We start from the raw sequence: 26,085 nt of genomic DNA on the forward strand, positions 1-26,085 counted from the left end.
TTTCCTATTTATTGTGCTTTTACGTATTTTGTCAACTTTGCACGGTAACTTCCTTGTTTTCCATGTGGTGGTTGAACTGATATGTAATACTCTCACTCTTGTGCTTACAGAGGTAAAAACATCTTTTCAATTTGTACAAAAGGTTGCTGGTCATATCCAGAGTCTCCTTAGCCAATTCTTCCTCCTTTTCCATAATCCAGGGCATCTCCAAACCGGATGTCTGCTTTCATTATGATTCCTCCATTTTAGCCACCAGTGAAATTGACAAACTTGGGTAAACTTGGTTGTTTTCTTTCTCATCTGAAGGAAAGGGGCATGTTGGATATCAGATTTTCTCATCCTTGGCTACTTTTAAGATGTGTGCACTTCAAATACCAGAACTCACTAGAGTGTTTTTCTGGGGAATTCTGCGAATTGAAGTCCACACTTTTTCAAGGATGCTACGTAGAAATGGAAAGATCAGATTTAAGTGGTATTTGCACACTCATGTTCTTCTGGCAGATGATAGAAGCATGTTCCCCTGGCTGTGCCAGTCCCCTTAAAGCTGATATACCCAAGCACAGCCAGCAGAAAATTTGCCTTTAAAAATAAAAAATCATGGAATATCCTTTCATTTATTCTAGTTAAGAGTGCAATTTTATTGTGGGTTGTTGCAAAAAGGAATCTGGCCTTGAGGTTGTGGGTGCTCCAACACTGGAGGTTTTAAGAAGAGATTGGGCAACCATTTATCTAAAATCAATCAATCCGAATAGAGCTGGAAGGGACCTTGGAGGTCTTCTAGTCCAGCCCCCTGCTCAAGCAGGAGACCTATACCATTTCAGACAAGTGGCTGTTCCAGTCTCTTCTTAAAAATCTCCAGTGATGGAGCACCCATGATTTCTGAAGGCAAGCTTTTCCACTGATTAATTGTCCGCGCTGTCAGGAAGTTTCTCCTTGATTCCAGGTTGCTTCTCTCTTTGGTCAGTCTCCATCCCTTGTTTCTTGTCCTGCCCTCTGGTGCTTTGGAAAATAAGCCGACACCCTCTTCTTTGGGGCAGCCTCCTACTCATTGGGAGGCATTTACAAATCCTATTGATGTGGCACTCCACCGCTGTGGTGGACTACAACTCCCATGCTGCTTCGAGATTACGGGAGGGGCAGTCCGACAGCGGGAGAGTCCCCCACCCACCCCTCGCACCTCCCCACGCTGCCTCTCCAGCAGCTCCGAACAAGGCCCAGACGCGTGCGCGGCAGCAGGCGGCGCGGGGCCGACTCTTTCCCTTTTCCTAGCTCTACTTTTTTTTTCTCCCTAGCTCAGGGGTAGGCAACCTCGGCTCTTTTATGACTCGTGGACTTCAACTCCCAGAATTCCTGAGCCAGCATAGCTGGCTCAGGAATTCTGGGAGTTGAAGTCCACGAGTCATAAAAGAGCCGAGGTTGCCTACCCCTTTTCCTAGCTCTACGGCTCAGCCGGCCGTCGAGTTGGCAGCCCTTCCGGCGGCTTTTGTCTCCGGGTCAAAGGGCGTGCCGGCTTCCGCTTGAATCACTCTTTCGGGCCACTCCAGCCGTCTCCGAGGCGACGCGGGGCCGCGCCAGGCTCCCCTCGGGTTGTGAGGTGAGTCCTTGCGGGAAGCGAAGCGGCCCGCTGGGCGGGGGGGGCGCGGTAGGACCCCACCCCGGTATTGTCACGACCTGCTGGGCTGCTCGGACACCCACGCCCATTATCCTCGGCCAGCTGCCTGAGGGGGTTGGAGGCTTTTCTAAGGGCGGCCCGGGGTGCTGGAGGCCCTGCTGGAGACCGGAGTGGGCGGCGGGGGGGGTGCGGACGTGGCGGCCTCTCGGTTTGGCTCCTGGGCCTGGGGAGGGCCTTGAAATGCGCGCAGGGCAAACAAAAAACAAACCCAAAACGTTTCAACGACTTCGTGGCCCTTCGTCGCCGTCTTTTATGGCGAAAGGCGGCTCTTTATTTCGCAAAGATGCCCCGTGGATTGGTTTCTTTCTTTATTTTCCTTTTCTTGCGGCTCGGGGGGCGGGCGGGGAGAAGGGTCCCTTAGCTTGTGTTGCGCAAATGGTAGCCCAGAGCCTTCGTGGGCAAAATAATGGAAATGGAACGGTCTTGTAGGAAAATATCACGTGAACCGTTTGATGGATGTCTGTTCTGTACCAGCCTGCTACCGGCCCTGCAGAAAAGGCAGGGACAACCCCTTTACAAACGGCAAGAGAGGCTGGAATAAAGCCTGCCAAATTTATTAACGTAAAACAGAGCAAAACAAGACACCAACCATGAAACAGGAGCTATTAAAACAGTTGCCTTCAGCAAACCAGCCCTCCCACACATTCTCCTTTTATACAGTTCAGGGCGTGGCTTCTCTCTGCCTCCTTCCGAGGTGCCCCATTGCCTTCCTCTGTTTACTCCTGATTGACTGCCTCCTGCGTCGGGCGTCCTTGAACAGGGCCAGCTGTGGGTCATCTTCATCCACGCTGTCAGGCTCACACAGCTGGGTCTCCGCCGTGACCAGGTGGGAGGGGCCTGGCTGAGGGCTCTGCGGAGCCTCAAGGCTATCCTCAGCAAGCTCTCCAACACCCCCCTCCTCTGAGTCGTCGGACCCAACTGCCGAACCCACAGGCTGACCCTGAATCACAACAGTGTCTTTGCATTGCAGTAGGTGAAGTTTTTCTGGGGTTTTGCTCTCTTTGGATTTTCCTTTGTCAAGCCAAGTTATAAAAACTGTTAAAGGGTCTTATCCTGATGAGCCTCTTTCAGATTGCCTCCTTTGGGGGGGGGGCGGTGTTATTTTTCCCCCCAAGAAAAGATGGTCCTTTTATACACATACAGGTAGTCCTTGATGTGCGTTCGCTTAGGGACCGTTCAAAGTTACAACGGCACCGGAAAAAGTAACTTAATGACCATTTTTCATGCTCATGACCGCTGCACCAACCCCATAAATCACATGATCAAAATTTGGATACTTGGCAGCTGACTCATATTTATGACGGTTGCAGTGTCCCAGGGTCATGTGATCAGCTTTTGCGACCTTCTGACAAGCAAAGTCAATGGGGAAGCCAGATTCACTTAACAACCGTTTTACTAACTTAACAACTTCAGTGATTTCCCTTAACAGCTGCGGCAAGAAAGATTGTAAAATAGGGCAAAATAACAAATGTTTCACTTAACCACAGAAATTTTGGGCTCAATTGTGGCCGTAAGTCGAGGACTACCTGTACTCAACAGAGGAGTCAGGAATCAATCAGGAAATGTCATGTTTAAACCATGGACAAGAGTGCCTCAAGTTAGAAGATTTGGAAGGGAAGCCTATCGGTTTGGAAAAGTACCTTCCATCATCTACAGTTAGGGTTTGTATTATCCAGTGGGGGAATGGAAATAAAATATAAAGGAATCCAGTCAAAGATTACCCATATGGTCCAAAGATGGCAAAATGGATTTGGAATAGTGAATAAATGCCAAACCATCCTGGGTTGGGAGTAGTTTACTTACTACTGCTTAACTAGATCAGGCAACTTGTCCTTCAGGCTTGTTGTGCCATTTCTGACTCACCTCCGCTTCCTATTATTTTGGGAAGAATGAATCAGCTGCTTTAATATCAGGATTAGTTGCAGAGTAATTTCATTCTTAATTCAGAGGACAATCATGCATCCCAAGCTCTAGATAAACCTTCAGGTAAATAAGCACCTTGTATTTAATACAAGAGTTTGTTTTGCTAGCCTTTGCTTTCTGTTGTACAAAGTATCTATGTAAAGTGATTATAAATACTGTATTTTCTGGCGTATAAGACTACTTTTTAACCCATGAAAATCTTCTCAAAAGTCAGGGGTCGTCTTATACGCCGGGTGCTGAAAATTTAGGGACAGGGCTGGCTGGAAAACCTGGAGCGGATCTCCCATTTAGTCTGCGCAGGGAAAGCGGGACCAATTGGAGAAGAAGCTGCAGTCTGTGATTTTTTACAGGGTTTATAGGGTTTCCTGCCTTAGCAGGGGGTTGGACTAGATGACCTCCAAGGTCCCCTCCAATATTATTATTATTATTATTATTATTATTATTATTATTATTATTATTATTATTATTATTATTATTATAATCCACTTGCACTGTTTTATGTTTACATGTTTGATGACAAACAGCCTTATGTTTATAAGTGGCAGTTTTCCTACTAAGCACCTGCATGTCATAAGCATTTGAATTAAAATTACCATATTAAAATCAAATCTGATATTTTTTAATTTTTATTTAGTGTGCGTTGGAAGAGGGGTAGTCTTATACGGCGAGTATAGCCCAAACCCTATAATTTAACAGGAAATGTAGGGGGTCGTCTTATACGCCCAGTCGTCTTATACGCCGGAAAATACGGTATCATGTTAGGAATTCACGTTTGCATTTATCCTTGAAGTATTTTACTTTATAACTAAGTAAGGTGGGTGGTTTTTTTTTCTTTGCTCAGGTTACCGAGAAAAGTTGAACAGATAAAAAGATGAAGCTTTACAGTCTAAGTGTTCTTTACAAAGGTGATCCCAAAGTGCGCTTACTAAAAGCTGCTTATGATATCTCATCATTTAGCTTCTTCCAGAGATCCAGGTAGGTCTTCACTGCATTTTTAGGATAAGTTAGCTTTCTCCTTGAATTGGTTGCGTTGAATTCAAGATGTAATACTTTGTTTTCTGATGTAATTTATAAACCAAGGCAGTGAAAAATAACTGATAAAATGATAGACCTCACATTCATGCTTTTGTTTCTAAAGCGCATCACCTCAATATGAATTCTATTAAGGTTTAACCCTGTTTGCTATTTGGGGTAATCTGAACAGGTCGATTCATAAATTCCTGTACCTGCAAGCAGAATGCTAGCAGTTTTTAATTTGTTTATGCTGTATCTGTTGATTCTAAATATATGTGGCTAAATATAGTTTTGCATTTGACCTTTGAATGTTGGGTTTGTCTTCCTACAAAATGATGTTGCAAAGTAGAACTGCTGGAGTTTTACAAAGAACACAATATCACTTTCTCAGAATTCATTTACTCATTTCAAAGTATCTTCTTGAAGTTACTTGAACTCTTATTGCATAGCAGCATAGACCAAATTTATTCACAAAAATCATACATTCAATTCCTACTTGAATTGATGAATTGTTTCCACATTAATCCTTGGGTTTATTTTACTGTTACGGATTCATATGCTTCTTTTTTAATTATTTGTATGCTGCTTTTGAAAATTAGTATCTTTTTTAAAAAAAATTAAACCATGTGTCAAGCATAAGAAATCAGGAGCCAGAGTGGTTCTACTGAATACAGATTTATTGCACGCTCTCCATATTAAGAATCTGAACTACCAATGATCAAAGCAAATTGGCGGGAGGTAAGAGTCAATGGAATCCAAGGTGGGCTGCATTTAGATCTTTTTAGGGTATGAAGGGACTCCAGAGTGATGACGTGCTTGATGCCTCCCTCAGGCTTAGCCTGGTCACCTACATCATCTGCTTTTACAGTTTTTATGCTGTAATTATTATCTTTTGTTAGCAGTTGATACTGCTAATAAAATTTTTTTTTACAGTGCATTTGAATATGGATGGTTTGGTAACTAATTGTGAGGGTTTTTATTATTTATTTAACTTTCAGCGTTCAAGAATTTATGACCTTCACAAGTCAACTGATAGTAGAGCGTTCAGAGCTTGGAAGCAGAGCTTCTGTAAAGGAACAAGGTAGGTTTGCCTTAGACGGAACTACAGTAAACAAATAAGGGTGTATATCTGCAAATGTTAAGTGTAGAGCTTGACATTGAGAATGATGCCAATAAAGAAGATGTAGATAACAATTGCTCTCTAAGGAAAAAAAAACATGTTGGAAATTATCTAAGGCAGGGGTGTCAAGTCTGCAATGCAGGCTGTATGGTGACGTATCGGGAGTTTTTCGTCTTGGCGCCAGGGTGGGCATGGCCTGCGTAGGCCGCATGCGGCCCACGGGCCACGAGTTTGACATGCCTGATCTAAGGGAATGTTCTGGATGGTTTCTCTAGGTCAAACTGAAACAATTGTATTTCTTAGGAACTTGGTGAATATATTAGTATTTGTTAAGGTAGCTATTGCTATTAAAGTTGGATGACAGCATCACAGGATCCTTTGTATTGGGTGTTGAGACAGTAAAAAGATTCCTTGTAATACTGCTCTTCTTGGTCAAAGAATCCATCATAAACTGCTAATAGTTGAAGTTAGAATTACTTCATCCAAACATATTACATGCACTGATTTTTTTGTAAGGCAAATTGTAATAAGATGAATTGTGTATGGTGTTCAGTCCTGTTAAATCTTACATAAAAGTTTTTAAAAATAGTTACTTTTTTTAAAAAAAACTTCTTTGAAAAAAATATGGTAAAAAACTAATACGAACTAATACAGAATAAGGAAGAAAAAAGAAATCAAGAGAGAACTAAAAGGGCAGGAAATAAAGAAAAAAAGATATAAAGTGCCTTCCAATCTTCTTTACAGCAGTTAAAAGTATAATTATAAATTCACCTCTTTCTTTAAAGTTTGCTGCATATACTCATATCCCATGTGTATGTGTACACATGTTTAATGGAACTTTGAATGGTGTTGAATTTTGGCCATGTATACATACGAGCATATAATTTCAAATTAACGAATTGGAATGTGACCCAAACAAGATTCCTATTCCTGTTTGGAGCTGGATTCTGTCCCCCCCACCATAATTAATCTTATATTCAGATTGAGTTAAAGAGCTTAGCCAACTTGTATCTAAAATAAACAAAGGGACTGGTGAGTTGGGAACATCTGTAAAAGTCTGTGGTTCTTTTTCACAAATTCTGTGGAATTTTATATGAGAAAATGTTCATTGTTCATGTTATTTATTTCAGAATACCTCTGCCATGTTTATGTACGGAATGATGGTTTGGCTGGAGTGGTAATTGCAGATCATGAATATCCATCCCGGGTTTGTTTCACTTTGTTGGATAAGGTAAGTGACAGCTTGGGCAGGGAGGACTTGAATAGCTACAGATGGACTGCAAGATAACACAGAGTTGGTGCTTTCATGGTTAAAATTGCTTGTAAATAGAGCTCTGACTCCGTTTGGGCATCACATTAAACCAATTTGCACTAATAATTTATAATCCAAGATTAGCCTAGGGTAAAATGTCATTTAGAATTAATAAAGATGGCCAGAGAGATGTATATTTGGAGGGTGAATTTGATAAACCAGGGAGTAATATACGCCAGATGTAAAACAGCAGCAACAACGTTGTTTACAAAGCAGTGCTCCCATTGGGACTGCCACATATACACACTCAAGAGTGTGTGAGATGATGCAGGAGATGTTGGTGGAGGAAAAAATACATTAAAATGATTTTTTAAATTCATTACAGTCTTGTATGCTGAAGATAACTTTCAGTTACAAAGTACTGAAGTATTGTGGCAAGCAGGACCTTTTGTAGAGTAGCATTTCCCCAACCTGGGCAACGTTATGATGTGTTGATTCCAGCTTCCAAAATTTTTACCAATAGATATGCTGTTTGGGGAATTATGAGGCTTTGAGCCCAGATTTCATTTTTGATGTGCGCCATTGTGCCCACAGTAAAAAAAAAATGACAAGATTATCTTATCTTTTTGCCTAACAAAAGTTTTAAAGTCACTTGAGATCAGAAAGTTTGCCCAAACAGCACCAAACCCAGATATGGAAAAGAAACATTTAAGTGTCTTGTAGTGCTTTTAATAACTTGAACTCCACTAACTCTAGTTAAAATGCATTCAGACGTTTAATTCTGTTACCTGCGGTCAGAATTGGGTTTAAAGAAAATCTTATGTGTAGCTTATCACCTTGGCATGATGGGCAACATTACCTCATTACATCAGGTTGTCTGAGTCATCACTATTATGTGAAAAGTGAATACTGGTTAAAAATAGTCACTGTTTCTGCTTTTCACATAGCCCCTTCCCATTATATGATTCTGGAATTTATAAAACATTTGTCTCAGATGTTCACTTTAATTACCTGCAAGGATTTCCCCCCCCCCCCACCATCTAGACTGATTGTTCCAATATGCTGCCTGGACTTCAAGAAAAATGCACTGTGATACCATTTTTGAGGAGTGCTGTATAGAATTCCTTCCACGGAATGTCAGGCCACTTTGAAAATCTGCATAAAATGATTCTTGGGTTTCTCTTGGTCTTTTTGTCTATAGGTGCTTGATGAATTCTCTAGGCAAGTTAATAGGATAGACTGGCCTTCCGGATCTCCAACAACAATAACCTACACAGCATTGGATGGATACCTTTGTAGATATCAGGTATGGTACAAATCGTCAGAAAACGAAACATCTGTAAAGGTTTTCGGGGAATCAGCGAAATAACCTGATCTCTCAAGCCAATGTCTTTTCCACATTCATATGAATAGAAGTTGATTTTGTTTATACGGGTAGTCCTCGACTTACAACAATTCATTTAGTCACCATTCAAAGTTACAGTAGCACTAAAAAAAAATGACATGACCGTTTTTCACATTTACAACCGTGGCAGCGTCCCCGTGGTCACGTGATCAAAATTCAGATGCTTGCCAACTGGTTCGTATTTACGACGGTTACAGTGTCCCCTTTGGCGGCCTTCCGACAAGCAAAGTCAATGGGGAAGCCAGATTCACTTAACAACCGTGTTAGTAATGCAACAAACGATTCACTTAAGAACTGTGGCAAGAACAGTTGTAAAATGGGGCAAACTCACTTAACAAATGTTTCACTTAGCAACATGAATCTTGGGCTCAATTGTGATCGTAACCCGACTACCTGTACCAAGTCCACAATGCCTGAAATGCGTGATTTAACTTTTAACAAATACAGTCTGCAGTGGTATTATTTGGCCCCACTTTCCCCCCCCCCCCCAAAAAAAAACACCAGATTGGTTTCTTGTCTGGCATTGTCTTAACAGCCTGCTTTCCTAATATTTCTGTTCTGACATTGTTGACTGCATCTGTTTTATTATTATGTTACATAGAGGTGGTTGGTTGCTGGGAACAGAGCAGAGAGAAAAACTTAATTATAATAAAATCTACTAGCATTTAGGGCACGATAGGACCTGAGTTTGCATGGCTTGGTATACTTGAAGAAATTGCTTTTCCTAAATATTCCATTCTAATGTTGTATAAACACCTTAATGACGATTTTTGGTATCTTGCCAAGAACATCATCCAATAAAATTCCGTGTTGCTCTTTAAGAATCCTCGTGATGCTGACGCAATGACAAAAGTGCAAGCCGAATTGGATGAGACCAAAGTGATCCTGGTAAGTGGTCAGCATCTTGCTATTAATATGGAGATTGCTAGATGCCGGTTAAATTTGGAAGCAGGACATAATTGTGTGGCTAAAAAAAAACCAAACTAGGGGAAACCTTTAGTGAGGAGATTTATTTGGTATGGCATTCAGAGTGCAGACTCAGTAAGTACAGATCCTATTTTAAAATTATTGTTAGGATCTCTTCCTTTTGAGGCAGTGAATGCTATAAAATCAAAACTTCTCTTTTTTGTATATGTGAATGTAGTTCTAGGTGTTCCTGTCTCTGGTTAGCTCTTAATTCAGGCTTTCAATGATCACATGTAATTCTTCAAGGCAAGATGAAAACATGATGCAATCAGATAAAAGTAGGTCATGACTAATTTTTAATCTTAGCTGTGACCTCCTTTTTGTTGGTTAATATGGGTGTCATCAGAGCAATTTTCATCTAAATACTAATATTGATTGGATGGTTAGTAGTTGATTCATGTGTCTTGTATTAGACACATTCAAATATAAATATTTTCTGCTACACCAAAGTTACTTCAAAATAAATCCTAATCATTAGAAATTTAAAGTGAACCGCTGGTTACAAATAGAATATTGATACTGCTTAGAAATTAAATATTTCTGTCAAATGCTAAAGGTGGCATAAAAATAAAAAAAACTAAAAACGTGAGAGCGACAGTCCACATCCAGGCGAATAGGCTGTGAGTGGAACAAAATCTGTAGGCCACCATTAAGATCACGAGGTATGCTGTGCTGTGTGTGGAATATTACAGAACAGGTCCTACACCTGAAAAAAACTACACTGTTGTATTTTTAGCACTGGTGGAGAGAAAGCAGATTCTTGCTCCTAATTTTAAATGATTAGGAGAATGGCGTTTGTAGGATCCCATTGTCAAGTTCACAGGATGGCCAAAAAAAACCCAATTCCTTTGAGACAAAACATTTTTGTTTTGTTTTGGGTTAAATTTCAGGTTTAGCTCTTGGGTAGCATTCTGGCAGAGACTAAAAATGGAAGAACTGATTTAATGATAGTAGCAGCAGTAGACCGAGGCAAATGTAGGCAAAGGCCCAACTGATGACGCTTCCTAATTTTTTCCCCCAAATCAGAAAGTGGAAATGCTTGATTAGAGAGCTCAGAAGGTGGGTGAGGGGAAAATTTGGAAATTTTAAGTTCTGCACTACAGAGCCATCACAGCCACACCACTTCACAGGCGCCTGTGTTTGCTGCCTCTTCTACAGCTGGGTTTATAAGTTAGGGACTTACAGTTCTCTCTCTCTCAGCTGTGTCTTTTCCCCCTTCAGCACAATACAATGGAGTCCTTGTTAGAACGAGGAGAGAAACTGGATGACTTAGTGGCCAAGTCAGAGGTTCTTGGAAATCAGTCAAAAGCCTTTTACAAAACTGTAAGTATATTTGGGCCAGTGCACTGTAATATAGACAGTGTTTCCTATCTTCCTGCAATGGTTTATGAGGAAACAAATGTATAGGGTATTTTTAGTTAATGGAGACGATGGTCTGGAAATAAAATGCCAGGAGTGCCTCTGGAGATTCTCAATGATCCAGCTCACGGTTGTCCCAAAGCTGCTTTTCAAAAGACAAGTCGACTTCCTTAGTTTCCCCCCCCCCCCCGGAAAAGGTTTGTTTTCACTGGTTTGAAAGAGGGGTGAAATAGACCATCTTATGCCTTATCATACAGGTATATTCATGACCAATAATATTTATAAAACTGGCATAGGACTACATTCTTGATACATGGTTTCACAGGTTAGCTCTCCATCATGGAAGGGACTACAGCTTCCGCAGTCTCCAAAAATCCAAGGAGACATCTCTTGGTAATAAATCCTAATGTAAATACTTAATAAGTGTGTGTTTATTCCCACCTCTCCTGACCTGGAAGGCCCGCAAACAGAATTCATGCTGTGACATCATGTGACTCCATCCACCGTGTACCTTCACCACCTGCTTTGGACTATCTGGATTTGATTTGATTTCAAGATTCCTGGAGAGAGAGGCAACACCTACATGTAACTACAGCAGCAGCTGTTTCCAGATTCGGCCATCTCAGCCACACTGGAGGCAAAAAATAGGCTACCATGTTGGGGGTCCATGAAATTAAAACCTTATTTGAAAAAAAAAAAACTAACTTTCATGGCAAGAGAGTATCTGGGAAATTAGGTTGATGGCACAGAGAGAGATGAGAGTGGATCCTCGTGCTCACACACATTCCTGTTTTGGTCGTCGCCTGATATCTGTGTGGGGATTTGCTGCTCACCTTTTCAAAACTACAAACAGATAACAGACTCATCGTGCATACATAAGAGTAAGAAAAAAGCTATTTGGCCCTCTGAAAATGCCTTTTTTCAGCCTTGCACAGTATCCTTGTGTCTTAAAATGTTGGATGCTGATTTTTGGAAGCGAAGCAAAACCCAACCCGTTTTATTATTATTCAGAGAACATGGATCTCTGCGTTCTGCCTGAAAGAAAGGGGAAAAAAAGATCTCTAAGGCAGCCCGAGAACTGATTATACTTTGTAATATAGAAGGCACTCCAAAGGTGGGAAAGGGGTTTTAGGACTAATATGGATATCGACATGCTTTTAAGTTGTCTCCGATTCTAGGTGTGAAATTTCTTCCCAAGCTGAGTCAGACTTTGTTTTTGCCAAGGATATAAGCAGCAGCAGCATTTAGCTCCCTCTCTTATCCGGTACCATTGCCACTGATCAAACCCAGGATTTCGTTAAGAAGGGATTGTGTGGCTGGGCACTCTTGAATATTGTAGTTTGTTCAGGTTGGGTTGATTGATGAAAAGCTGGTAACTCTTCTAGCTGACAGCTTGTTCTTTCTACACTGTTCAGCAGGACGTGAAATGAATGGGGAGGTATATTGCAATCCGGCCATCCCTTCTCCCACTATTGTGTTGTGGCCGCTGTTCTGACAGTGTACCTGCCCCGGTATTAACCAGGAGCCCTTCTTAAACATATGTGCACCCCGAAGAATAAGCTGCTGTTTTACACTAGCCATTATACCAGAGCCTTGTAGACTATGAGCTATCCCGTATTGGGTCTAAGCCTGTTAGTTGCTGCAACCACGCAGCTTGGTGTTGTCTTGTGATGTCCTGGCTAAGGCTACATTCTCCCAAAGTTGGAGAATTTGTCCCCACTGGTTTTATGTAAATGTAGGCAATGTTATTAATGCTTTTGTCTTTCGGTCAGTGGCATCTCAGCTCCAAGGCCCATGCTGTCCCTTCGGAGGGGCAGGGTGGGTAGGGAGACCATTCTACAGTTGTATATCTGCCTTCCTCCCCAAGTGTTTTGTTTGAATGTAACTGGGTTGGATATGTCTGCACACAGGTGAACCACCGTGTCTCTTAAAGTCAGCTGATCCCCAACCAGGAGTCCTTCATGAAGCAATTCAGCTAGGCAATAGGAAAAAAAAACATGCCACTTGGAGCTTTTGCCTGTCAATGGCATGTTTGTGCATGGTGGAACCGTCACTCCTCCAAAATATTAATCCAAGAATAGGGACAGAAGTCTTATCTTCTAGGCTCAGAATGAGTAACCAGTAACATCTTGGGTAGCAGCTTTCTTAACCCTGTTGGTAAACTGACATCACTCACTGAGCTGTCCCTCCATTTCATAAGAGGCACGTAAAAAGCCGGGAAGCTCTTCTTGCCCGTTAGCAAGGAACCAGTTAGTGCCAAGAAAACAAAATAACAGAATGACAAAGAGCAATTTAAGGCAGAGTTGAAGGTTCCTGGGTGTGTGTGTGTGTGTGTGTGTGTGTGTGTGTCTTTGAGGAGAAACTCCATTTCTGGCTTGCATTATTCCTTTCTTGAAGTGTGTCCATCGTGCACAGTTGCACCAGCTCCTGATAATGACTTGGGCCCACTGTCAACTTGCGTGCAGTTTATACTCATCAACCTAGGGCCAGTACGGTGAAGTGGAACAAGTCAGCAACCTGGGGTTTGAACATATTTCTGTTTGACTTGAGCAGCAGTGGGTGCATCCTGGGACTTGACAACTTGGCTACGTTTGCTTTGTGAGGCCTTTTGGGGGGAAGAGACCCGGGTGAAAGACCAGTGACTCGTGCAGAGGCTGCATTGGCAGACTTGATGCAGCACCCTTGTGGTGCCAGAAATCACCAGCCTTAATTCTTTCTCTTCCTCCAGTGTCTGCTTCCGATGCGTCAACCTAAGGGCTGTCCTCTTTTCAGTTCTGCAACGGTCAGTTCCTTGTGGCTGTTAACTTTGCTCCGAAAGATTAGGAGGGTGGAAGGAACACTTGCAGGGAGTTTCGCCACAACTTGCTGTAAAAGAAAACGGTTTCTCCTCTCCTCTCCTCATTCTGTGATTTCAAATGTACAGTACTGTAGAAACTCGCCTGTGTTAACTTTTTTTGCCCCTTAGGCTCACGAATTCCTAACCTCTTTCTATTGTGGAAGCTTTTACTAAAGATTGTATTTTAATAAATATCGCTTAAATGTCTGTATGTGCTGGTTATTGGAATATACCTATGTGGATAAAGTGGTCACTTGATCATCTAGAATTGGTTGTGTCTTATTATCTCAGGGTTTTAGTTGGGGTCATATTAGATATGCCTCCAATATTACAATATATTCTTCCAGCGAAATCGGCTGCGTTTGCATGTTTTTTTTAACTCCACGCCCAGATTAAAGTATATTGCATTTAACGACGTTTCAATCATTTCTATTATGACCCCAAAATAATGATTTAGACTTCTGATAACACAATTCCTCAAAGCCCAAATTATGAAGCAATCCCATTTTAGCAGAATATTTCCAGCAGATGAGGGGTGCTTTGAAAAACAGGGTATATCAACCTTAAATCAGCTTGTTCCAATGCCACGTCCATCAGGTATTTCCTAGCTGGTGTGGTCACTTGTGATAAATATAAAAGGGATCCAAAGCCTGTGTAACAAGAAGCTGAATGAAACTCAAGCAGATCAGGTCAGTCTGTCAAGTCTACAAATAAATGAAGAATGAATATCTTAAATTGTTGCATTAAATGCTATGCTCTTAATGGCAGTTAATGAGCTGAGGAATTCTGGGAGTTGAAATCCACAAGTCATAAAAGGAAGGGCCACGTTTGAAGACCCCTGACCTAGACCAACAGTTGCTTTGGACAGTGAGATGGGCAGCCTGTAAATTTAATAAAACTGGAAGATATGCCCAGCTAGATATTTTTGTAGCCTTGGAGCAATTGAACTCAGGTTTCTGTCCTGAGATAAAAGTTATTTTCCATACAGCTGCATATCCATCATTGGAAGTATGGAGTGTTACCTTTACGTTTTAAGACATTATACAAAAAAGGAGGGATGATACCACCAAAATCCTAAAGATCTAATCAGTCTTGCTACTTTTTTAGCTGCAGAAACTGATGCTTCTGTGGTCATGGTGTCCACGAAGAGTGAGTGTAGATTGTGATGCTACACCACCACCTCCAGAGGTTTTCAAGAAAAGGGTGTGTGTGTGTGTGTGTGTGTGTATGCCTTTTTAATTGAAATATATATATATTGTTAGCAAGCCAAAAAATTTACACAGATATGAGCTGCCACTGCTGTGGCTACTGCCTGTAGATGGCCTTGGGCTATGCTGAAACAGGAAATAAGATTTGTCCCGTGTCTGGGACCAAGCAAGTGTATTCTGAATGCTTAACAAACATTTAAGAGTGTGTGTGTGTGTATGTATGTATGTATGTATATGTTATCAATTAAAAAGGCATAGCATTCTCATACGACCCTTTTTCATGTGAACGTTGCAGCCTCCCCATGATCATGTGATCAAAATTCAGGCGATTGGCCACTGACATTTATGACGGTTGCAGTGTCCCCCGGGGGTCATGTGATCCCCTTTTGCAACCTTCTGACAAGCAAAGTCAATGGGGAAGCCAGATTCACTTAGCAACGTGTGACTAACTTCTTGCCGCTTAACTGTGGCAAGAAAGGTCATAAAACTCAGTTAACAAATGTCTCACTTAGCAACAGAAAGTTTGGGACTCAATTGTGGTTGTAAGTCAAGCGCTACCTGTACACTGTTTGCAAGGGATCTTGTCCCCGTCCCATCGGTTCATCTAACCTTAGAATGATGTGTTCCTTATATTTATTTTATTCTCATTTCTGCCTGGATTGAGTCAAAAGGATGTAAATACAGCAGTCATAAAAAGCTGATCAGGAGCTGGGTGCAATAGTATGTTTGAAAACATGGAACGCAGACTTCCAAGTGTGTATTGCAAACAAAGAATATTCCCTCCTTGGATTGCCTAGGAAGGCTGACAGCTGCATTTTTATATTAAAATCGACTCGGTAGCATGTAGAAAGCAGGATATGGAAAAAAAGAAAGCTTGATATAAAAGCTCAGAAACACACTCAAGATGTTTGTGGTTTTTTTTTCTCCCCCTAATGCTTCTACTCCCCTTTTGGTGTTTGGTTTTGTGCATGTGTTTCTTTTTAAATTTTATTTGCAGTTCTCCGAGACAAAAACAAAGTCGGAATTCTTTTTTTGTTTTTTTGGTTTTTTTTACACTTACAAGGCTCAGAAAGAAAAGACAGTGAAATGGTAAGAAAAAGAAAGGGAAAGTTAAGTCAGAAAGAAGAAAAAAGATCAAACCCACCAGCATTCATAGAAAAGACTAACAAATCAGCTTTGCTTTTAGTTCTCAATAGAGATTATGTGTGTGTGTGTGTACGTGTGTGTACACACGCACACGTATATATATGTATATATAAATATGTGTGTGTGTATGTATGTGTATGTATATATGTATATGTATGTATATACATATATATACATATATATACATATACATAATCTCTTTAGGGTCATGCAAAAGGATCCCCCTCCCCCAGTCTAAAAATATCCCCAGCAATGTACTGAGTTCCATAATAAACAAGGTGAAGATCAAATGGGAGGCGACCTGGTACATTAATGTTTAATAATGAAACACCTGTTTCAACATGCGGCTTGTAAGTTTTTTTTTTCATATACATGGATGTAGAGACACTTCTCAAGTTAGTCTTCCACAGAAACCATACAAGCATATTATATTATGCCCCCCGCTGTGAAATCTCCCTTTTTGCATGTTTAATCGAATTACCCACCTCCCCGTTTCCAACTCCTCCCCTCGAAAAAAATGCCAAAAAAAAATAACGTTTAAACGCAAGGGGTGCAAAGGCAAAACAGCTGGAAACAACTGGCTCTAAACATTGTCTTCTCCCTGGTATCTACTGGACAATCCTGTCTTGGAAGCACTTCCTCCCCATGTGCGTGCAGGGGGTTGATGGGACCACAGCCCCACTGGAGCTGTGGGTGTTGGCCTGGGTGTCTTGTGTATGGAGGAAAAAAAAGATATTTGACCTAAATCCCAGCAAGCAGCCTGCTTCCTGTTCTTCAGCATGCTCTTCCCTGCTCAGAGGACACCACTGTTGGGGAGGGCAACAATAGGTGGCCCCCTTTTAAGCCTCATCTAGAAAGAGGAGCAAGATTTAAGTCTTCTTGCACTCCTGTGCTCCACTGAATGCCACTCCAGCCATTGTGGTGGTGCAGTGCAATACTCAGTCTCAGGACTGGGCAGTTGTTAAGAGATTGAATCTCTTGATATAAAGTGCTTTCAACGCTATTATCAGTGCTGGTGGGACATTCCCGCCTGCTCGCATTTCCCTCCCCCCCTCCCTCCCCTGTTCCATCGTTCTCTCTTGGTCCAATTATCTTTTTACATTCATTAGCCATGCACAATACTGCATTGAGACGATGGGGATGGTCTACAAGGAGAACCTGGACTGAGGCTGCCCCTGCATGCTATGAGACGTCTCCATGCTAGAAGGCCTCCCAACTGCTAGGTTTGCACAATCACCCAAGTGTGCTTCCTTCCTCTTCTCAAGTTGCTCGTGCTTAATGGCGGAATGAGTCAGTGGCCTCACGCTTGCCTCAAATATTCAAGACCGCGTCAGAGATTGATAGAGGCTTTCCTTTCCCACTGTCAGCCGCAAGGAGCAACCTTGGTTATGGTAACCAGCAAGGAACCTAAGAGTCTTAAGCAGGAGCAGTTCTAGATGGAAGGAACAACTAAAGTGCAAAGACAGGTGAGATCTGCCTGAACATAGTCTAAACCACTGAACTACAGTCTAGCCATAAGGCACAAAATAATACTTGCCCAAACGCTTCCCCCATTTTCAAGTGAGAGTTACTTAAAACCTGTCATGTCCACCCCGGTGCAGCATCTCCATGGAATTAAGACGCTTGTTGTCAACCCAAAGAGGAACCGAGTCTTCTATTTCAATAGTTCATCATGAGTTCTAGTTGCTAAAACTTTTACTTTCAACCATATGGATTGCTCTTGAGATGTTCAGGGATGTGAATTTGCATAGGAATGTCTAAAAAACAGGTATGCAATTCAATACTCTTTGTTTTCTTCTTATTGGTCCTGTCCACCACGCTGTGAAATAATCGCTGGGCCCTAGAGCTTCTCCTGTTGTGTCTCTGGGATGTGGATTACCCTGCTTGTAGGCAGCCAATACACAACTTACACTGAAATTTGTATTATCATTTTTGCATACCAGCCATAGTAGGATGACAAGACAAGCAAGCCATCACAGAAGTCATACTAGACAGCAGTATCATTGTGGGGCAAAGAACTGGGGCACCATAGTAGCAAAATTAGATGGGACACCACAGAAATGACACCAGAAGCAACTCCCTTAGAACATGCACAGGGAATAGCAATAATCATGCCACTTGTTAAGGAGACTACATCACACCATCCCAGCTCAGCTGATCCCTCAGTCCATTGTCTGAGATTTCAGCTTTGGTTTCTGATGGCAACTATCGCTCTCCAGAAAAACAAACCCTTTTTCTCAAAAATACTGCCCGATAGGTTCTAATTTCTGACCAAATCCATAACTCTTTCTGGGAGGTAGTTTGGCAGCTCTAGTACCTTCCAAATCTCAACTGAAGTCATAGTTACAATGGCACATTAAGTCATCGGTGTGCTCATAGTCTTAATATATTCGCAGTCTATTTTGACTATTCTTCTTGCCAAGTACATGCAATCAATCTAGCTTCAAGACACTGAATCCCCGAAGCATCAGATCATGCAAAATTGTGTTTCTTGTACTGGGAGCCGATTGGAATACAGACAATGACTCTTTTTTTTTTTTAAAAAAAAAAGAGATTCAGACAAGTTTCTCCCACAAAGCACAAAGCGATATAAGCAATGAAACCCATCAGTTTCATATATGAGACTGCCAAAAATATCAGACTCCAGTTAAAAGTAGTACACTCGTAGTAGGATAAAAGCAAGGCAAGATAGGCAGGCACAAAGTAGGTTTAATCTGAAGTATGTGGTAATGAAGGGTGGTTAGGAATAGCTTCCTTAGAATTAACAATATTCCTGCCATTCGCTGCTGGCACAACTGTTCAGCAAGAGTTCTAGATCTTTTGCCAGCCATCATAACAGACAAATTGGGGGTCAGGCAAGCACACCATGCCCACCAGGACATTTGCAACTGGTCACGTGCAAAAGACTTAATTTTTGCACAAGCTCTACAGTCACTTGGCCTTCTCATCTGATTTTCACTCATTTTTAGCAATTTGGTGGCTTGTCTAAGATGACGCTGGTTGCAGACTGAATAATGAAAGTGTGATTGGCAATTAGGAGAAAAGCTACAGTACTTGGTGTAATTTTGTGACTAAATGCGACTTGTCTTCTTTTTTATTCCCACCTTAACAGCAGGGGTCATGCCCCTCTCTCTTTAAAACATGTTCTTCTGCTGTTACGAACTTTAGTTACCATAGGTTGAAGTGGTGGTAGTGTCAGGGCAAAATCAGGAGCTGCAAAGACACCGGCTGCTCCTTTGACTTCATTTATCAGTGGTTTATAGCTTGGACAAGAGCCAAGCATTGTTAAACTTTGCAGAATTAAAATGTTGGCCAGACTGGTGAGAAATTTGCATATATACCAAATTACATACAAGATGTGATGAGGTTTTTTTTATATATACAAACACTGGAATCGACGATAGTAAAACTTGGGTCCAATCATCAATTCGATTTTTTTTTTGTTTGTTCTCCAGCAGCATCAATTCTGAAAATCTCCCAGTTTAACTGATTTTTTTTTGAAGACTACTACAACCTGACTCACGAGACTCCCTTTTCATTTTTTTTTTGAAGGCTTAAGTTGTAATATACATAATTATATTACGTATAATTTTGCTTTCACATAATTCATATAATTGCACTTTCACTCGTAGCCAGAAAATAGGGGAGGGGGGAAAAAGTTTGGAACGTATGGGTGGATGGGAAGGAACAGAGGAATTGTGTGTGTGTGTGTGTTGTCTGTGGCCTGGGAGAACCTTGACACCTGAAGGTCAAATGAGAAAAGCCTTCTGAACTGAGCAGTTTCCCAAAACAAACACTGCACTGGATTGGTGGACACAGGACAGCGGATGGCCCGGGAAGGGAAAGGAGTATTTTTAACTATGCAGGTTTTTGCACTAAAAGTCAGAACTAGGCTTTCCTTTCTAGTGTGCCCATATGGATCATCTACCAGTAAAGTTTTACTTTTGGTAATGTTCCAGGAGAGGGTGTTGTGTTGTTTTGTTTTTTGCTGCATATGCCATTGGGACGGTTGACAGCTCAATTCTTTAAACTGGTAGGATACATCAGTGATCTATCCTATTGATCTGTCTCCCTATTCTGAATAGCAGAGCAAGGCTTCCTTTACCTGTTGTCTTCCAGCTGACTTAGATTGCAACTCATAGGATTCTCGGGCAGACAGCTGTTTGGAGGCGTTTGCTGGGGAATTGGGAATTTGTAGTAATATGAATGATGTCTTTAAGATTCAGAAAAGGTTGTGTTTGACTTTGATGGGGTTTTACCCAAGGTTTTAATACAACTCTGCTGTCCTCTGCTGTGCACATCACAAGTTTTAGAAAGCAAGGGGTAGCTTCCATGAGACCAACACAGGTTTCTGAATTTTGCATGGCAGTTTGAGAAATGCGCACTAAAATGCAGCAATAAGGATAGAGTCTTCACAAATCTTATTGTAATCCCCCAAGTTTGTTTGTTTTGTTTTAAAAAAAATATTGCTCATGCATAGGAGCTTAGACTTCTAAGTATTACCAACCTTACATAATTGATTTTCTACCTGTGGCGGCACACAGGCTTTATAAACCCCCAGCAGTGTTGTATTATTTAAATTACTGTTTAAATCACACAGTTATTTTTGAAATAGTTTTTGTAACGTACTTTACCAAAAGTTTAAATTTAATCATCACAATTCATCAGTGGGTCAACAATAGAAAGGGTTTATAATTCATTTTGATTAAAACAAAAGTTATTGTCTGTTTCAACTAGTACAGCTGAGGTGAACAAAACTCTAATTTCTGCAGAGTATAAGTAATTCTATTGGTCATCTGACTAATTATTACTTGATTTTGGCCATTTATTTAGTTCAGCTTCCCTAGAAATATGGCTGTTATCTCTGCCAGTATGGCAGGTAGCATTATAGCCACAATATCTGAGGTGTTTATAGAAATGATTTTATGAGTGACATTCAGTAATTTTATTCATTTTATTTTACAACCTGGTATAGTTCTGTGGTTTTATTTCAGTTAAATTTTAATTGTGAAAAATGACTTGTTTATTCTTGACCCAAATCCCAGTGAAATACCTTATTCACTGAGAAGGCACATAACTACATCAATCGTTTTAGTGGCTAGTTGTACTGCAAATACTGAGAACCAGAAGGTTAGAGGAAAGGATACCAAAATTTTCAGGCATATCTTGGAAGATAAATAGGTTTTTTAAAGAAATATTTAGTTGCTGAAATCCTTGTCCCTTTCAACAAATCTAGTTAATAAAACTTTGTATGACTTGTGCCTAGAAAAACAGTTACTTTCAATTTAAAGAGCGAAGTGCCACTTACTCCTCCTTTAAGGGAAAATATATTTAAAATCATGCACAAAAAGTCTAGGTGAAAAATCACGAGCTGATTCCGGGAAAGATGACAAAACAGACTTTAGATTAAAAAAAAAGAGAAATGCATTTGAACTTGGTTACATTCGCCCATCTCTATCACTACAGACTATGTGAGTTCTGAAAACAACACTGGGATTGAAATTTTGTATTATTTACATCAGACTGAAATGCTGAATTAATTCTAGTCGCATCAAATCATAAAGTAATGGATACTTGAGGAAGTCAAAAGCGGTGATGCATTTTGACTGAGACACTGGAAAAACAAACAATTTTAATCTAATTAAAAAAAATCTCTTTGGGGATTTTCAGCCCCTAAATTAAATTTCCTGTGTTATGCAAAATAGCACTTCCACCTTTTGTTCCAAAAGTAGCAACGTCTTCCCATTTATTTTTAGCTCAAATCACCTACAGTGGATTTTCCCTGTGCAACCCCAGCTTTCAAGAGTCTTGTTCTGCAATCAGAAGTTCCACTGAAGGCAAAAACTGTAATTTATGGAAAGGGGAAAACTCTTTTGAGACCTAGGTATATTTATTTTTGTCTCATCTGAACGGTGAAAGGGAGGCAGTGCAGTCTAGTGGCTAACACGCTTTCCATTCCTGAAAGACCTCATGTGGCCCTTGTTAGCCAGTCCTATTTTAAGACAGTAAACTAATATTTGTTATGCAGTTTTAGATAAGATCCCTTTATAAAAATTTGAAGACCTGGCTTAATCCACAAAGACTATCTCTGGAATTAAAAAAAAAAGTTAGAAACAATTGGATTTTCTGCATGCATGTTTTCTGAGTACTGTTTGAATATATGAAAGCTAACTAAACCCCGCTAGGTCAGGGGAATCCATGTTAATGAAAGACATGGGAACATCCCCCACAGAAGGGCACAGGTGACATAAGAGCACCACCCAGAAAAGACTTTCTTAGCTTCTAAACCATACAGGAAGTATTCTTCTCAGCCTCTCTTTGGGCAAGCATTTCAGATGTATCTAACTAGCCAAAGGTTGAAGAAGTTTGCAACATGGGATCTGCCTTCCTCCCTGTGACGTCCTATCATCCCTGGAGCCACGCACACCTAAAATTTGCCATTTAATTGAATGACAGGACAACTGGAAACAAGCTATGAAACAGGAGTGTCAACAAGAAGTCCACCTGACTGTGACCAAACAACCTTCAAACTTTAAATGGGTAAGGAAAATAGGATTTTGAACGACCCAGATCTATGGCCCAGCTCTAAGTGTGGAGTTCTTGACATCAACCCACTTGGTTTTTCGTTTAACGGATGCTGCACAACCCACGCTAACCTTCACATACCCACTCAGAAGCAAAGCCCACTGAAGTCCACTTCTGCACAGGACGGTCACTTTTCTGTCTCCCCGTCTTTAGAGAGAGACCTATAAAAATCCCTTCAAAGCAACCATCTAATTAAACTTTGCCTTGAAATCTTCCCCTGGCAGGAATCAATAGTGTGAATTCCCACTTGTCAAAATATAGGTTTATGCCCTGCTCATTGTAGCAAGGTATTTCAGCCCCCATTGCACCCCAAATCTATTCCTCTAATCATGGTCCATCAGGAACTACTCATCTGCCCTATTCACCACCACATGCTAGGAAACCAGTTGAAGCTATGGGATGCTGAGCAAGACACTGGCGAGGAGGAAGGTGTCTCCTGCGTGAATATTTAAACATAGGGGTTGGGGAAGGAGCCCATTAGAAGAAAACAGAGCTTTCTTATTAATACATTCTGGCAAATGCCACACTCTTAACATCTGTTACGGCCAATATGAGCCTCCTGGCATGGAGATGCAGCGAGCAGAAGACAATGCTGGACACCTTCCATTGCGATCTGGTGCAGCTGAAGCTGGCACTAGCCAACTGTTCCAACTAACCAGTGAAAGACACCCCCCCCACAACCTTCCGTCGCCTTCTGTTAGAACTTGGTCCATGGGAGAATTGCCCCCTTTGGTTTTGCTTGTTTGGGGCCACCCGTTGAGTCAGCTCCTGAATCTAGAGCTCCCTGAAAAGCAATTTTCTCAAAGTTTGTGGTCACTCAGCTCTCTTTGCAGGTAAATTCTCAGAGGAGAGAGAGAGAGAGAGAGAGAGAATGGAGATGAATGAATGGGCTATGGACCTTTATGTTGACCACCTCTCTTTCTTCTATGCTGTTAAGAACTTCAAGCACCCCCCTCCCAAAAATAGTCACTTTCTATTCCTTTCATTTTTTTTAAGTCAACACACTCTATGGACGATCAAGAGGAATGAGAAAAGGGGAGTGGGGAGGCTGAGCATTTACAGAGTGTAATAAAGCATCTCTTCCTCGTTCTGCTGGACAGAAAGTAAGCTTTCTAGCACTGGATAAGGCTGAGATTTAGTACCATTGACTCCTCGCTAGCTCTTTGAAGCGACAACTTCCCAGCCAGTCCCACTAAGCAAGGGCAATTCCCACCCTAATAATCAACCATGGTAGGGGCACAAGTACAACTCCAGTGTTAGTAGCCCTTGTTGAGAGAGCAGGATCAAGATGCTAGTAAAATGTAAGTGCTAATGAGAATGCAGATATCCAAACGTCTGCAGCGAGGCCTATATGTAACTCCAAGGCCTGTCTGTCTGTCATCTACAGACTTATCAGGATGGGTGCAGTCATGAGCCTACCAGAAAATCATTGGCAGTGGTGTTAGCCTGGGCGGAGCCCCAAAAGCAAAACCCCTCCGCTACCAATAGGATCCCCCCCCTCTATTCAAAGGAAACAAACAAATCAAATGAAGAGGCTGAGTAATTAGCATCATCATAATCCACAACTACAGCTAGAGGAGAAAGGAAATGAACGGGCCCAAGGTGGGTTGAGGGTGGTCTTCTTCAAAACAAAATGGTAGCACTGATCACAAACTTCCAAGCGCGAACACAATCACCGGAGGAAAAAGGCCCATACTTTTGGCAGAGAATGCAAATACTATAAAAGGGGGCTCTGTGTTTGGCTTTGTGTATGTGTTTGTGTGCATGCACGCACACAAACACACGCACATATATGTATATATATATATTTACAATAGATCCTGGATTTAACAGACTAATGGGGGAAGGGATGTCCATCACATCTAAAAAATTGTAAAATGCAGTATTTTTTAATACATGTGTAAAATGGCAAATGTGTATTTTACACCTGTGTCAAAATGGCCAAGGAGCAGATGCAAAAAAAGTGCACAGACAAGATTTTGTCCACTGCATCTGAAGCCCGCTGAACCAAGGTCTGGTAAATTAAGTGTGTGTGTGTGTGTGTATATGTGTGTATTCACTAAACAAATGAACACTGTTCAACACTGGGATGGATAAGGGAGGAGAGGGGACCTTTGTTTTTTTTTGTTTTTTGAAGTTGAGACATTTTTCACTGCAACATCTGGTCACCTGAACAGCTGCACACCAAAAGGAAAAAGAAAAAGAAAAATGAAATTGGTAGGTATGGTGAGTGCATTATAGTCAGGCTGCAAGTCAGACAGCTGGATGGATTTGGCTGGGTTTGCTTCTTCTTTTTTAAATAATCAAGTCTACTTGGATTTTTGTTTTTCTTATGTGTTTCTCTGTCTCTCTCTCTCTCTCTTTGCAAACACAGGCACTGGAAATGAAAGAGGGGAAGGAGAGGGAACTGGGGGGGGGACACGAGCATGCGGGCGCGTGCTTGTCACTGCTGCTCCCGGCTAGTGGCTCAGCTGAAATCACCATCTCCTTCGGGATGAAATCAAAACAGCCAGCATAAGTTCTGAAAGACAAACAGAAATGGAGACATCGTGAGGAACAACTCGAGAACCCCACAAGGGGGATCTAGGACAACTCGCCACTTCCAACTTGCCATGGCCAACTCTCTGTGGGACAGCTCACTGCAGGACAAGAGTTACATCAATATGAATTCAAAATGAATTGCTGAATTGCCCCACAGTGAGTTGGCTACGGCAACTGCCCACGAGGCAGGCAAGCATGTTTGATGCAGAGATCTGGCCTCTGGTTTTCATAATCCTGAGGCTGTTATGCATAACTCAGTTTCAGCTCTGAGCCTGGACATTAGCGGCATGGTAGACACATCTAACCATTTCCTGATTGTGATCAAACTCAAAAGAAAACTCTTTTAACTGTAAAAGCTGGATTACCTTAACACTCAATACAGGAAGCCCTTGACTTAACAACCATGTCAACACTGCTAATATTGGATGTTTTTGCTTTGACAACAGATGGAGATACAACCATTTTCTTCTTATGTTTTACTCTTAGAGTTAGAGTTAGATGATGCTGGGGGGGAGGAATGTGCATGAGGGTTTAGCTAGACATTACAATACTGGACTTAGTGTGCGAACCAAGGTTATTGAAATAAGAGATGATAAGAATTGGCGGGCTGGAGAACTGGAGGGAAGCCTGCAATTCAAACTAATTGGACAATGTGATTTATGACTGTTAACTGGAGGAGGGAATTGTGCTTTGATACTATGTGCTCGGGGTGGGGGGGGAACTCAGTTTTTGGCTTCGATTATGTTAGTGCCGATGCTATGTTACTCCAATAAAGATTCTCTAAGGTAAACAATGCCTCAAAGTTCTTTGAAGAGTTTCATTAGTCAGAACCATAACACATTCATTTAATGACCAGCCCTCACACTTAAAATCTTCGCAGCATCCACATGACCATGGGACCAAAATTTGGGCACTTGGCAACTGGTATGTATTTATGTTGCTGCAATGTCCTGGCTTCACAATTTGTGACCTTCCCAGCCGGCTTTCAACAAACGAACTCTATAGGGGAAGCCGACTTCGCTTAAGGGCCGCATTATTCACTAACAACTACAGGGATT

The 26,085-nt window shown here is 41.4% G+C and overlaps 2 protein-coding genes across 6 annotated transcripts in view; one reads left to right on the forward strand and one right to left on the reverse strand.

The window, feature by feature from the left end:
• Positions 1–1,477: 1,477 nt before the first annotated feature.
• Positions 1,478–13,815, forward strand: YKT6 (YKT6 v-SNARE homolog). 2 transcript variants are annotated; one of them, XM_081333697.1, is made up of 8 exons: positions 1,478–1,594; positions 4,437–4,570; positions 5,608–5,690; positions 6,860–6,960; positions 8,183–8,287; positions 9,209–9,274; positions 10,574–10,675; positions 11,170–13,815. In XM_081333697.1, the coding sequence occupies exons 2-8, from the start codon at positions 4,467–4,469 to the stop codon at positions 11,203–11,205; spliced, it is 597 nt and encodes a 198-aa protein (XP_081189823.1). In that variant the 5' UTR covers positions 1,478–1,594; positions 4,437–4,466; the 3' UTR covers positions 11,206–13,815. The 2 variants fall into 2 exon arrangements, with proteins under 2 accessions (XP_081189823.1, XP_081189824.1); XM_081333698.1 differs by lacking the exon at positions 1,478–1,594 and adding an exon at positions 2,378–2,641.
• Positions 13,816–16,974: 3,159 nt separating this feature from the next.
• The window catches only part of CAMK2B (calcium/calmodulin dependent protein kinase II beta), a 173,546-nt gene continuing 164,435 nt past the window's right edge, over positions 16,975–26,085 (reverse strand). For all 4 annotated transcript variants that reach the window (XM_081333755.1, XM_081333754.1, XM_081333753.1 and 1 more), the window contains one exon: positions 16,975–25,007. The gene's annotated coding sequence lies outside the window, so the exon portion shown is untranslated. The remainder of the gene's footprint in view (positions 25,008–26,085) is intronic.

Source organism: Vipera berus, assembly GCF_964194415.1.
Source record: "Vipera berus genome assembly, chromosome: 8".
In the NCBI taxonomy this organism is placed as follows: Eukaryota; Metazoa; Chordata; class Lepidosauria; order Squamata; family Viperidae; genus Vipera; species Vipera berus.

What these genes read in the sequence shown, in the direction of transcription:
- YKT6 (XM_081333697.1), top strand. Translation starts at nt 4,467, where the DNA reads ATGAAGCTTTACAGTCTAAGTGTTCTTTACAAAGGTGATCCCAAAGTG. An exon ending in GTTTCACTTTGTTGGATAAG is followed by an intron (nt 6,961 to 8,182) that starts GTAAGTGACAGC and finishes TTTTGTCTATAG; the next exon opens with GTGCTTGATGAATTCTCTAG. An exon ending in ATGAGACCAAAGTGATCCTG is followed by an intron (nt 9,275 to 10,573) that starts GTAAGTGGTCAG and finishes TTCCCCCTTCAG; the next exon opens with CACAATACAATGGAGTCCTT.